This window comes from Apteryx mantelli, chromosome 9 (assembly GCF_036417845.1).
Source record: "Apteryx mantelli isolate bAptMan1 chromosome 9, bAptMan1.hap1, whole genome shotgun sequence".
In the NCBI taxonomy this organism is placed as follows: domain Eukaryota; kingdom Metazoa; phylum Chordata; class Aves; order Apterygiformes; family Apterygidae; genus Apteryx; species Apteryx mantelli.
In genome coordinates this window covers 11,841,197-11,855,914 of record NC_089986.1, presented here as the reverse complement: position 1 = coordinate 11,855,914, position 14,718 = coordinate 11,841,197, and the positions used below count along the sequence as shown (strand labels likewise).

At 40.0% G+C, this 14,718-nt stretch overlaps 1 protein-coding gene across 1 annotated transcript in view; it reads right to left on the bottom strand.

Annotated features, from left to right (window-relative positions):
• ABCC5 (ATP binding cassette subfamily C member 5) overlaps positions 1-14,718 on the bottom strand; it is a 77,773-nt gene that overhangs the window by 6,083 nt on the left and 56,972 nt on the right. Inside the window, exons 31-37 of the mRNA XM_067301713.1 lie at positions 8,576-8,716; positions 7,760-7,911; positions 7,190-7,306; positions 5,665-5,900; positions 3,221-3,334; positions 2,008-2,120; positions 911-1,019 (exon numbers count right to left, since the gene is read on the bottom strand). Of these exons, the coding sequence (XP_067157814.1) occupies positions 911-1,019; positions 2,008-2,120; positions 3,221-3,334; positions 5,665-5,900; positions 7,190-7,306; positions 7,760-7,911; positions 8,576-8,716 (982 nt within the window). The remainder of the gene's footprint in view (positions 1-910; positions 1,020-2,007; positions 2,121-3,220; positions 3,335-5,664; positions 5,901-7,189; positions 7,307-7,759; positions 7,912-8,575; positions 8,717-14,718) is intronic.

The following is a 14,718-nucleotide window of genomic DNA, read 5'->3' as shown; positions in this document are numbered from 1 at the left end:
CCTCTACCACCTCAGCGCTTTCCTACCCTTGGCAACACCTGCAGTTCCACACCATCTCCCCTAAAACTCCTCTCTCCTGCATCCCCTGAATACTAACCAAGCAGAGTCAGCAGACTGTGGTTCCCTCATTAGCCAACTAGGGGGCCAAACAAAACACAGAAGTGCTGAGCTCATGCTGCAGCCTTTCCCACAGTAGGAGCACTAATTTACATGTCTCTGCAGGCAGCTTCCACAAAGCTTGTAGAAACTTAGCAGAGCTGTACTCCACTGCTGATTTGGTTTAAACTGACCAAGTGGGTTTGATGGTTATTTGCAAGGATGGACACATGGTGTGATCACAGTAGTCTCATTTCTTTAAGAAAACAGGCTAATGTCTACTGATCTAGTAGACTACAGATCTTTGCAAATCCACCAGCAAGGAGAGGTTATAAGGAGAGGATGACAAGAGAGGAAACATTGTGGAAGACAGTTTACATGCATAAAGGATCTTGGGAACATTACAGTTTTCAAAGTATGCTTCCTGTAATTAAAATACATGGAATTTCAGTGTAAGTTCTCATTGTCCTCTCCCTGTAATCATGATGATTTCCATTTGAACATGTGTAAATGTCATATACACTGATCACACTGTCTGCAGAGTGACAGATGAGTTAATCAGAACATTAACCAAGGGGCATTCAGATGATTAAGGCTGAAACTGTGTGGCAATTTAAGACATTCTCATTCCCCAACACAGAGGCAGTAACACTAAATCATCACAACCAATTTTAACATGAACATCTGGCTCCTACCAAAGGGTTTTGTATGCCTCAGACTTAGCATTTGCTCGTGCATTCTCTAAGCAAACACAAAATTTATCATCCAGAGTTTCTATAGTTTCTGCAGTTAGCTAAAAAAAATTCCTCCCTACCTGCTTTGCTCTCAACACATTGCTCTTTCAGCTCTGGAAAAAAATTCAGGAAGGAATCCAGAAGATCTTGAGCCACAACACTGGTAAACTTGTACTTCTCAATGTAGGCCTGAAACAGCATAAAGGATAAATTATGGTTAGAAGAAAGACAGCTTTCAATTGATGGAGAACCACTGCATCCAATAAAAAATAGATAGAAGAGTGAGAACAGGTATTTGGAAGGCAGGCGAGGGTTTAAATCAAGAAAATGTTCCCCCCCACCATAAGACAAGGAAAGCACCCTAACAAGAAAGAATAGGGTAGCTGCAAAGATACTGACAGCTGAGTACCGTTTTTTCTGATCCAGATCACTGACACACTAACATACCAAGGGCAGGAAGGTTTCCTCATACTTCACACTTGTGAAAGGAGCACAGCTGGCTACCCTATTATTCACTGAGACTATGGACTGAAGTCATACTGATATAACTATACAGGAGAGAAAGACAGAACGGGGGATGGATGGGAAGAGGAGAAGAAAGAGAAAATGTATGCAGAAAAAGCACTGAGTTGTGTCACTTTACAAAAAGAAGTCAATAGCTGACATAATTTTCTATAGAATTTTGCAAATGTGCTCCAAGATACCAAACCTGTCCCCAAATATAGGAAACCATGCCTTCTGCAAGGAGTTGGTTTTCCAGTCACTCTGGCTTAAAAAGCAAATGCTGAGAACTTTTAGTATTGAATAAAGTCACATCATTCCAGTCATAACTAATCCATGCTGGAACACCTTTTTAATTATTTGGAGCACAGAACAAGAGATAAAAAATATATATATTACTCCTCTGTATTTGGCAACCTCATAAGCTCAGAATCTGAAATGGAAGAAGAGCATGGGCACATACACTTAAGAGAAAACTCACAAAAAAACATTGAGAGAATCATCCCAGCATGGCAGAAGGGGCCACACTATTCTTCCATCTCAGACATCCTTGTTTTCTATTTTACCCTTAATCACCATGACAATTAGTCACAGTGACAAAACCTGAAACCAAAGCAATTCTAAATCTCAAGAGAAGCACATGTTTTAGGCATTGTAGGTACATATTCACACTAACTCTTAGGAAGGAGTCAAAGTGTCTTGGGTCTCCACAGAGCTGGGATAGGTAGTAAACAAAGCAGTAGCCTTTCTCATAGGTGAAGAGGTTCATTAAATTACTAGGATTTACACCTGAAAGGAGAAAACAACAACGTTACAAGACACTGTTTAATGAGGACACTAGTTTCCAACCCTTCTAAATGTGCAGACCCCCTAGAGATCTCATAGTTGAGGTGCAGTGACTTAAAAACAAAACAAGCCTGTTATCAGTACATTTAATTTACTGCTCAGTGTCATCTGAGAAGCAGTCCAAGCATACAACTGAAAAAATCAATGACTGTAGGCTAAATATTAATTCCCTATGGAACAAGTCACTTCAAATGAGAAGACATTGAAAGCACACCTGGAATTTGAAAACAAAACTTTTTTCAGCCCCAAACTTGGAGAATCACCACAGATTTCAATATAAGGAAAGCATTACATATTCCTTTTTTGGAGACTTCCAACACACTAACCATTTGCTCTTCCATTCCACTTAGTGCCAGTGATATCCCTACGTGCATTTTAGGTTATTTTATGTATCTAGAGTGAAGACAGCTTCACGGAGTGGAGCTCCATGTCCAGTTTCAATGAAACAGATAATGATAAAATTAGAGAACTATCAACAAAGAGGCACATAGCGCTAGAATGCAAGAGCATATTTGGCTCAGGAGATAACCAAACAGCCTCTAACACTGCATAGTTGACTCAACAGGAAAGCAAGTACATATGTTTCTATGTTTATGCTTACATCTGTAGTTATTACTTACACAAACACATAAAAAGAGGAACATTTAATAAAACAAAATTATCTGATGTTTCCAAGTATTTTCATTATAAACTACTTAAGTTTACACATTCAGAGGTTCAGAGCTACTCAGCTTTCAAGGCAGAAGTTTTTCACACTTCATTTCTGCCCAAGGAGTCTGTACATTTTATTTTTAAACAGAATATTCATATAGGTGAGTTAGCAAAGTTTGAAGAAAACTTCATCCATATTTTGAAAACTGAAGGTCAGAACATGCAGCTCACTGAAGGCAAGTTCCCTCATTTACTTTTAGACTGTTTTACTAACTATAATTTCATTTTTCTTTCTTTTACAAAGGATATGTAAAAATTAGTCTTTTTTTGGTCCCTATTCCAGCATCTGTATATAGAAATTCTGTGTACTGTAGCTCCAGCAAAAGCAATACCTGGCTCCAGTTTAACCTGAAGCTTGCTGACAGGGTTGTCTTCTCCAAGGAGCTTCATCTGTCTGTGGAGAGCATCAAGGCGGAATGCAGTCTCCAAGCACGTGAAGGCAGCTCCTATCCCAGAAAGAAACAGGTTAGTTGTGGAAAAATGACTGCTGAACTGCCACACGTACAAAATACTGACTACTGAAAATGTAAAAGACAATGGCAAGAGAGAATCACAAATGTAATGGCAGGGAAACTGACTGTAAAATTTCCTTGCGATTTGCAATGGAAGTCAGAACCTGAAACAGTGTACGTACTCATTCTGATTATGCAGCAGCCTGTACTGAACGAATTAAGCAGCATGAAAATTATGCTAAAATTTACATCCTTGATATCATCTTATCAATTCTTGCAAGATAAGCAGAACAGCATTGGAATAACTATTGTATTGGTAACTTTCAAGGGGCAACCATGTGCTATAAAAAGTAATGTCAGTTGTACAATAGTAGATATTTCTCTTATGATTCTGTTTTCAGTGTCAGGGATACTACTTAGGGAATGTCACCTCTTAGGTGCAAACAGAAAAGGATTTAGATTTAGCAAGTCTATTAAAGATCCTGCAGATCTTTCTGAAGCTTTATCTAGCATCCTGGCCATCTTGTATCACACAGTTTTCACCTTCCACTCATTAGGATTTTTTTAGTAGCTGCAACTGGGTTGGCTACTCTTCCTCTTCTAACTGCACTGTAGAATGTTCCATGCTGCTAAAAGTGTTTCTGCTTTCAAGCCAAACTAGCTGTACTTCATTGGTAAGTCAAGAAGATCTTTATTATACTCTTGCAGATGTAGAAAGGTGCGGGAAATGGATTCAGATTTAGAAGATACCTAACATCCGGGACCATTAACACAGCTTTCTTTGCTAAGTCTTCAACTTCACTGATAGGGCTTGTTACATAGGTACAATCTCAGAGTCTCACTGTATATATAAGAAGTTGATATAAACAGAATGGGAATGAAGAACCAGGATATGTCTGTAAGGTAGAAGAATCTGTTTGGGGGAGAAAGGGGCAGATCTGCCTCATAGGAGGAAGCAAGTACCAAGACAGTATTCAGGGCAATTATTTCAAGCTAGAAATAGGGAGGAGGATTAGGTAGGATCCAAAAACTGTGGTGGTCACTAGACTCCCATTTCTGTAAACAATGCCATTACAAAGATGCCTTTCTATTAGCAGCAAAAGATACTCCAGAAATGACTTCAGAAAGGGTAGGATTTAGATCATAGGATCGTCCTAGAAACAAAACAGATTGCAGAAAAAAGTTAAATAAAGAATGGCACAGGAAGAGGCAGTTCTCAGTTTCCTGAACAATTGCTTTTTGAAACAACCAGTTCCAAATCAAGAGAACAGACCAAAATCAGCAAGGATCACATCTTATGCCAGAGAGAGACTAAGATGGGATAGAGGATGTGTACCCAAAGATATCTTTCAACCTATTCATATCATTGTCACATATAACATAACGTGACTTAATAGAAGAGAATCCTAAACATTGGGAATCACTCAGCATACAACAGCTTTCAAAGGCTATACTTCGTAATGCCTCCATATATACTCACAGCACTTCTTTCCCTACAATTTCAGTATCATCATCTTATCTCCAAAAACAATATACATGAATAAACAAAGGCATCCTTCTAAACACTCCTGCTGCCAAGATTTTCAGGAAGATGAATAGAATAAGATCATTTAAGAAAACACATAAGAATACGCGTGGCACAGACTTTTAAGAGAATGCCAGGACAAATAAGAAAAATGTACATTCCTATTAATCACTTCAAGAAAAGTCCAATTAAGCTGAAAAGCAGTAAGAATGATTTATACAGTCTAAAGACACTGCCACACAACTGACCTGTCAATTCACTGATACAAGCTGTAAAAGGCTGGGTTCTACAACTCTACAGAGAGCCTCAGATGGATAAAGAGTTAGCTAGGCAGATGTGTACCTTTTATTTGATACCATCATTCTTTCCAACAGCAGCTAACCACTAGCTGACCAGTATTAGAAAGATACTTGTTCAGAGGATAGTTATTTCACAATGTAACTATAATAAGATTTCTTACATCTTCTCTGAAGCATCCTCTACTCACCTTGGTCTGACAGATGAACTCCTGCCTGGTATCAGTAATTCCAAAGTTCCTACAAACCTTCTTATAACACTGTACACATTTCAACTAACCCCTCTATTATATATCAAGTATTGAATCCACCTAAAGCCAAACAAACCTCATATCCTAAGCATCCAAGATGGTCAATGCAAAATCTAGGGCCATGCATGTTCCAGAACAACAAAGAAAAACAGCTTCCTACAGACTCCGAGCTCCCAAGGCAAGTATTCTATGCAACCAACTCTCAGTTACTGATTAGGCACATCATAAGGAAAAACACTTCTGCAGCTATACCATAGGTCTCAGTGGTGATCCGGCGCTGGGCATATGTGGCTAGCCCCTCGCTCAGCCACATCTCTTCCCAAGTAGCATTGGTGACTGCGTTTCCAAACCAGCTGTGGGCAACTTCATGAATGACATCAATAATTAGAAATTCATCGCTCTCCAGAATGGAAGAGATGATGAAGGTCAGGCATGGGTTTTCCATGGCAACAATAGGGAAGGACGGAGGAAGAAAAACAATGTCATATCTAAAATTAGGGGGGGAGAGAGAGAGAGAGAGAGAGAGAAAAAGAGGGAGAGAGAAGATAGGTAAGTTACAGCTATTTCAAAAGACATACACAGAAACTTTTTTTTTTTCCTTAGGGAAAGCTCTTCTGACAGTTTTTGTGATTCCAGAAACAAACCTTCTAGGCCAGTGGTGCCTAATTCCTCTGATCAGGGGATCACAGACTTTATTTTGTTGACCAAGGAGCTGCACAGCTTTGGACATAAGACTAGACATTCTCTTCATGTGCAGCAGGTCCAACAGTTACCAAAAGCATCAGGCTGCCTTCATGTATGCAAACTGATCACAATTTGTATGTCTAATAGCCAGAACCACCACGTTTACTCTACATGCACTGCCCATATACATACACAGATCCTTGCCCATCCCCAGAGGCTCCCAGCAAAAAAAGAAGCTGGGCAGCTATAGAGTGGTTGAACAGATCTGGTGGGCCCGTAGGGTCACCACAATGATTCTAGTCCACCTGGTTCGGAATATAACAATCCTGTTCACTTCATTTTCTAAATTTCTCCACCAGTGATAGGCACTGGCATGCTGTGCCTTATTCTCAGACTATTTCAGACAACATTTTGTGGGTTTTGTTTTTGTTTTTTGGGGTTAAAAAAGCCAACAAAAAAAAACCCCGCCACACACACTTTTTTCCTGCTCACCCTTAGGAAAGAAATATAGGAAGCCTTTATAAACATTTTCTCCCATCCAAAGATTGAAAAAATTCTCTCAAAAACACGCTCTTTTAAGGTTATCAAATCACAGTCAGGCTTAACTTCAGAACCTATGAACATCATTTTTAGGTATTAAGACTGTCAATGAATCTGTATTGAGTCAAGTTTTCAGCATCCTCAGGGATACTTCATATCACATGTCAAGTATCAAATGGAAGGATCAAAGCTAAAAATAAATAAATAAAGCCACTATACCCTTTAAATCATGTTCAGCCCAGTGTTGGATCTACATCACAAAACACTATAGTTTAAAAAAAAAAAAACACCACACTTCCCTCCTCAGGAAAGATGCAGTGTTTAGAAACCTCCAATTTCTGCCCACCATACCCAGCAGGCCACCACGCTGCTTCCATGCTCCCCTCTGCCAAACGGAGAGCCAAAACTCCAGAGTTTGTTTCTGACTGCTACAGTGTCACCAATGAGAGGCTGATTTTCCTGCTATTGCCAACGTAGGGCAGAAGCACTATCATTTCTTAGATTGCTTTATTTTGTTCCCATTACACATTCCTGGGAGACTTGTTAAACTCACCTTCCCCATATATATGGGCCATAGAGACTCTCTGCAGCGCTCAACCAGCGCTCTACCATGCCAGAAAGCTTGCTGATGGCTGTTGGCAGCAGGCAAGGCTCTGCCCACACTCTGCTCCTGTCAGAAAACAGAAAACATCACGTGATACTTCCATGAACCAAATTCTCTCTCATACAGAATAGCCTGTCTTCTTACCAAACTTCTATGGATGACAATATTGCTAAGAGGTCTCACCTCAGTCAGGCCTTCTTTAGGCTAACGCTCTGGGGATACATGGCAAAAGATGATCATTGATTCAAAGATCATTTGAATTGCCTGAAGGCAATAAGGCAAGTAGCTATATTGACTGGGGGGGGGCAATAAGAAATATCTATGAAAGAGTAATCTCTGTCACCTTACAGTGCAATGTTGTAAAATTCTTTACATCCAAATAAAGCTCAAGCTCTCTGAAGGGTCACAGCTCTTGGTCCCAACTATTCCCTTATCAATGACTCAAAGAATTTACCCCAAATAGCCTCACAGAACCCCACAGGGACCCAAAAAGCAGAATCAACTGGCTGCAAATCTTACCTTGGACCTATGTCTGCATGTATAAGATCTCCTGCCACCAGGGCCACTAGGTAGGCAGGAACTGGATATTCCATGTAAAACTGGTATACACCTTCCTCTTCTAAGTAGCTACTTTGAGTGGCACTCATCAATACCTGGATGCCTGCTGGAGCCTGAAAAACCAACATCATACACACCAACTCACCAGATGATCACAGCTGAGGAACTATACCATAGATCTCTTTTTTTATGTACATCCTTTTAGGAATGGATGAAAAAACGATCACTTAGATAACGTAAAACGGAAGACTTCTGTATTTTTTGTACCACAATCTATCCCCAGTGAAAATGTACCAGCCAAACATATTACTGCTTAGTTGTATGGGCACTCATATCAAATGATTTCATCTACCCAAAATGCAATATTATTTGATGCTGCTTTCATAAAAATGTGTTTTATCCTTTCAAGAACTGTTTAAATACATAATTTAAACAATTGTTTAAAATTTGAGTATTGTCAGCAAAAAACACTACTGGAAGTAGCCAACCAAATTCTCTCTTTCATATTATCCATTTGAGGGTTATTCTTCCAGTGTGGAGTTCTGAGAATGCAAGACTCAAGTGCGATAGGCAACACAGTCGCTTTCGTAACACTACTGTGGTTTTGTTTGGAGAACCAGACTATGGGATCTAAAAATCCCATATTTTTAATCACTATATATCATAACTAATACAATATTTTCTATAATATATATATATACAAAACATAACTATGCTTTCACAAAATAAGTCCAGCAAAGGGCCCAATTAACCATTTATATCAATTCAGTCACTTACCTTAACAGTAGCTGAATAGGTACATTTCACTGCTGGTGTGTCAAAGCAAGGGAAGAAAGACCGGTTACACACTGAGTGGCCCTGCGTGAAGACAAATGGCTTGGCATTGCCATACGTCAGTTCTGGATCCAGCCACCAAATCTGTTGGAACATTGTATGAAGAAGAGGTGAGGGAAAGGCACAAAATGAAAAGGTGGAAAGGATGAACTGTCAAAAAAAAAAAAAAAAAAACTGAAATCAAGAGGATTGCTAGGGAGGACAGACTCCCCAACTGTTTAGCTAACCATTAGTTCCCCAGATGCATACCTAGCACAGGGCACACTTCCATTTCTAAGAAGCCACCTTCCTACTCCTGTGTATTCACCATGACTGCTCAGAGTAGTTTTTCACTGTCTGAACACTCAGTGGTACTGCACAACATAACATCTTTCAGGCCTGGCCTCACTATTTCTGTTATATTGATTTGCTTGATTAATAACAAGTCCCTAACAAACATCCATGCACCTTTCTTCTCCGAAGGAGTACCCTGAATACCTTCATGTTATTATTCAACACGAAGAGCAGTAGTAGGGGTCAGGTAGTGCAGGCTGAACAGTGTACACAACATTATCTCTGACCCTGACAGTGCCCTTCTGGCTGAAGCACCAAACATTTTGACACTAGGCAAAAGAGGCAGCATATGTAAGAAACATCTGGTCAGTGACACTGGAGGCCTCTTTCTACAGAACAGATAAGGAGATTCTGGGTGGTCACAAAAAAAAAAAAAAAAAAACTGAGCATGTCTTTATTTTCAGTATCAAACAGCAAATAAATAATCAGTTGGGCCCTCAGCAAACCATTAGAAGAGATTAAGAATAATATGAAAAAGTGCAGTTATTTGCCTTTTGTGTTTTTCTATTTCATATGTAGTATTTGTGCTTTCACTTGCTCCCTGCCCCCAACTTTGAAGTGTAGGAACAATTTTAAAGAAGGATTTTTCTTGTAATCCTACAACTCTGGAGCTGAACTTTTATGGAAAATATCAACTATTATGAAACTTCCCATAAAGTTGGAACCACTAGAAGTCTTAGGAACAGTCAAGCACAAAGAATAAAGCTTTTGAGTCTGCTAAATTCTCAGATCAAAGTAGCCAATAAATCTGAATTTAAGGAACAGCAGTTAGCACAGACACTAGTTCAGTTCTGATTCGCAAGAGAAAGCAATGAAATACTTAGAAAGAGAAGCCTGGATATTATCTCTGCTTCTGGTTTAATGGCATATTACAGTTCTGTCTCCTACTATCCCCAGTTAACCTCTGCTGTTCTAAAAGTCAGAGGCTTCTCTCTCTTCCTCTATCCTACGAGGTTATTCTGCTTTATCTTCTTCCCTTGCCTTTAGACCCTTCTTCTCAGATGCCACTGTGGTCCCCTCCCAAATCATCTGTTTCAGCAGAAACCCTGGGGATCAGTAAAAGGTATGGAAAGGAAATCTACTTTCAGCAGCTTTCAGTTCTTCATATAGAGACTCACACTTCCACTTGGAAATGGCTTTTTAGGAGTGAGAGGCACCAACATAATTTAAAACATTTATCTAAAAGCAAAATTAATCTCAGAGCATCATTCTCAGCTTGGAATTTGTTTTAAAATTACCCCTTCGGTTCAACCCTGCAGACCAGAAACGGGCCTGTTTAAAGCATCCCTTCTCCTGACGTACCTTGCCTCACTTACACGTGAGAGCTAGGACTATGAGACTATTCAAACCCACGTGCTGTATTTCAGCGTGTCACTGGCCAAATCCCTACATCATAGCTGAGTTGCCCTGCATAGCTACCACCTTCCACTCCACAGATACCCACATTTCATGGCAATGAGCATCTTCTCTATGATATGACATTGTGGAGCTGGAGTTGGCTATTCCACAGGCCATTTGGGGACAAATGCCTCATTAAAATCACCTGTTTGAAACTAAAAGCTTCCGCCCAGAACACATATTCACATAAAATGCAATTTCTGTGTACACTTCCACTGGAAAGTGTTTTCTTTGGGGTGAGAGGCACCAACAAAATTTAAAAACTTTATCTAAAAGTAAAAATAATCTCAGAGCAACATTCTCTACTTGGAATTTGTTTCAAGATAACTCCTTCTGTTTCAATCCTGCAGGCCAGACATTATGCCTCACTTACACCATGAAAGCTGAGGATCCAGGAAGGAAGCTCTGAAAATACGAGGTTAACGATCTGCCCCCTTGCCAACTTTTAGAAACACTCCTCTGATCAGCCGTTTTGTGCTCACATCACCATTTACAATTTGTTTTGTTGGCTTTGCTGAACACTCACCTTCAAAAGGTTCTGTTTCCTTTGCTTTTTGAGAGACAGAAAAGGCTAACAAAGAAAACAGAGATAAGATGTCACTAGAACTAAGTTGCAACACTAAAGCAGGAAGGAAAAAGGATTGACAGACGCTGTCTTTAAAGCAGAGAGATAAAGGGGAAGTTCTCTCTGAGCAGCGCAGGAAGAAAACATAAGCAGGAAGCAAAAGGGAACTGAGAAGTTGATTCTTGTTTACAAGAAACTCCATAAATTAGGGACAATTTCTTTTCAACCAGTCACCCTTTATTTGACATTTGGTTGAAGTTAAACGAAGCACCAGTCTCAGTCCCCCGGGCCAAGAGGAAAAAAGCTTTGCAGAGGATGAAGTATTTTTTCCCCGTTTCCTAATGTCTTCTGCTATATAGCAAGCCTCAGTCTCTCTTTCCAGATGCACTTGGAACAACGATGAAAGTTATCCTGAAACAATATAAATAAACCTGCAATATAAATAGACCAGGCTATGCTGCCGGACAGAGGCAGGACTATGGACTGGGGAAAATGAGTAGAAGCAGTGTCTCCGAAAGGAGTACAGCTAGCAGGAATTGCTCAGGGGGGTAAAGCAGTACCTGAGGTCATATCATCTACTCCAAATCCAGATCCCTCCTGTGTCCCCCTTAGGAACACATCATAATGTTTGTCATTTTCATATAGTTTTTCACATATACAGAAGAGCAGATGTTTCAAATGTTAAAATACCCCATGAGAACAGCTAGGTAACAACTGCCTCTTAGTCCCTCTACTGAAAAAAAGGTGGCTTTGGACAGTCCAGGTTTCCCCCTGCCCAGGAACTGCAAAGCAGCACACAATTTATAATGCACCAACCTAGAACATCACTTTTTATTGACTTAGATTATAACCTTTTATGCAAATCTGACAAATGCCAAAGGCAACTGGCTGAGCTCCTTTCAATTTTAAAATCTCTCCTTGTTACTACCCGTGTATTATGAATCAAGCTCCTCAGAAGAGAGGCAATGCCACAGCTTCTACTCCAGTGAAAAACAACAGACCATTCCACCTGATTACAAAGTAAACTAAACATGTGAGATGCAGAGGATGTGACAAAAAAGGCAAACCTAGAGAGCAAGTCATTCTGGGAGGACTGAGGAATCAGGACAACTCTAATGGAACAACAGGGAAGCTTCCAGCCCTGCAGAAAGGACTGTCCTTCTTGCTAAATCATAAAGATGAGGAAATGCTATCACTTTTCATCCCAGAACAGGCCAGGGTTTGCATTTAAGGTTGTCATGGAAAGAAAATAGCACTGGTGTTAATAAATCCACTGCCAAATCAGAGGCACGACACAGTGGGAGAAGAGAGACATACAGATTTTTCTCTCTGGGTAAGGAAAAAAATCTTATGAAAGAATATCTGCAGTACTGAGAAGTAAGAGGCAGGGGAGAGGAAGGAGGAGCTGGGCTACTCTCACTGACACACCTGATCAGCGTGTGCCTTCAGCCCACACCGTGAGATATACACAATGTTTAAGACAGTCTTCTGAAGTGAAAAGGTGATGTACAGAGCATGTGGTTTCCTAACAGCATAGGGAGCTGGAATGCTCTGTGAAAGGCAGATTTAATCTCTCAGCTGTCTCTCAGTGTCCATCAAACACCAAAGATCTTGGCTCCTTCCTCTACATGAGAAATAATGGGCAGTCCAGTAACATATCCACATGGCTCAAACCAAGTTTATCAAGGCAACAGGGTTCCAATTTTAAACAGACTACTATGCGCTCTAGTGATCTTGCTGCCAGTAACGTCTTTACTGGACATTAATTTACTGTTTTATAGGTCCCACAAGTATGCTAAGGGTCCCAAAGAAAACAAACCCTGACATAAAAAGATCATATTCAGAGAAAGGCCCAAGAAGATAGAACTTGTAGGAGAGAGGTCTGACACTCCAAAGTTGCTTCACTTGCACAGAGAAAAAAGTCTGTGAGGAAATATCCTAGGTGTGAATATAAACCAGTCCACCCTTACACACACGTGGGTTACTCATACCTATTGAAGGGCAACACTAGGCTGAAAAAACAGCAATGACAAATAGCACTACCATAGCACCAAAAAGCTTTGGAACCAAAAAGATAGCTCAAAGTGCTCAAAGAAACATTAAGGGCTAGAACAGGTGCTACTCAAGAACAAATATTTTGCCAGTATCTACAATAACATGTGCAAGCTAGAAAACGTGGCCCAATTTATGTCAGCGAGCATGCCTGCCTCTCCTTTTCAGTATCACTTGAAAAGGGCAGTGCATGCCCCTGACTTTGTAATCATCAATAATCTTTTGACACTAGTCCTTGTAGCTTCATTTCAACTGAAGCAGTACGTGCCATTAAAGGTACAATAAAGACTTTGAAAGACAGGATGAAGAATAGCTAGCTCACATTTGATCCAGGGGAAGCAAGACAAACAACAGTGGGAATGGAAAAAATGCTCTGCTCCCAGCATCCTCAAATACGTAACCTTCACACTGGATTGTGTCCAGGGTCAAGGAGACAGCATATTGAAGCAAGGTGAGACTAAATGAACGCCACATCAGTGCTCTGCACTTCCAGTGGTTTTCAGATCTTTGCTTTTCTAAAGCAAAGTCTCAGATCAGGCTTCAGTTACATCTGAGATCATTTCTCGATACAAACAGCAGGACAATCGTCAATAGAGCTGGCAAAACCCAGGAGAAAACACAGGCCAGTCTAAAATAAAACAACCCGTTCAAGAGGAGGGCAGTACAGTATTAGGTACTGCAGGAGGTTCAGCTCAGCCAGACCAAGAATGATTCTACAGTGCACAGCTACATCCAACTTTAAAGCCTTCCACCATAAACAAAACACTGAGATGGCAAAACAAGCAGGCTTCTCCAGAAAATTGTGCAAGAATAAAGAACAGAACCTTCTGAGTGCACTGTGGTCCCTGAAAGACAGCTCCAATATTTCTCTTCAGTGCAGAGAAACTACAGCAAAGCACTGTACAAGAAAACAATAAGACAAGGAGTTCTACAGAGGTAAAAAGAAACAATATCCTCAGTAGGTTATAATTATAAAGGTGCCAGAATTTCATCACATTTTTCCTTTTTTAAGGAAGGACCAGCATTTTAAAGGTCAACGTATTTATAACAAAAGGAAATGTTTATCAATAAAAAATTGCCTGTGGAATCACTATTCCAACTGAGCCAATGTATTAAAACTGTCCAGATAATTCTGAAGATTAAATTACTTTTGTGGATTTCAACATAATATTAAAGTTAGACAGAAAAAGATCTGGCAAACTCATTCTATTCAGCAGCCTTTTCTTTTCATAAATTCATGGCCTAGTATATACAGGCTATTTGGTTACTCGACATGATACTGAAATGTTCAGTTCTTGCCCTCCTTAAGCAAAATACACGTTTGCTGGTTTGGACCAATGCAATGGTAATACCAAACCAGCGGGCTGACAGTCAATTTCATTAGGTAAGATAGAGCTATCAAAGCTGCAAAAGTCTGCAAAAGGAATGATGTTTCCTGAAAGAGATTCACGAACCACACAACCAGCTCATTTTAGTTTAATTCCCAACCAGAACAGACCATACAGCAACAAAAAGAGCTGACATTCCAGTGCTTACTTTTATATTTTTGCTGTCATAACCTCTTAAAAACTCAAGATCCACCAGACAGTATCTAAAAAGATCAGGAGTAAAGTGTTTCTAAGTATCAGGGATTTAAAGTAAGCAACAGAATTTATAAAATATGTCACTACTGAAAAAGGCTAATCAACAGAGACAAGTAAGCACCTCCCAGGGCCACGTCTAGATGGGTGTTTTGGGC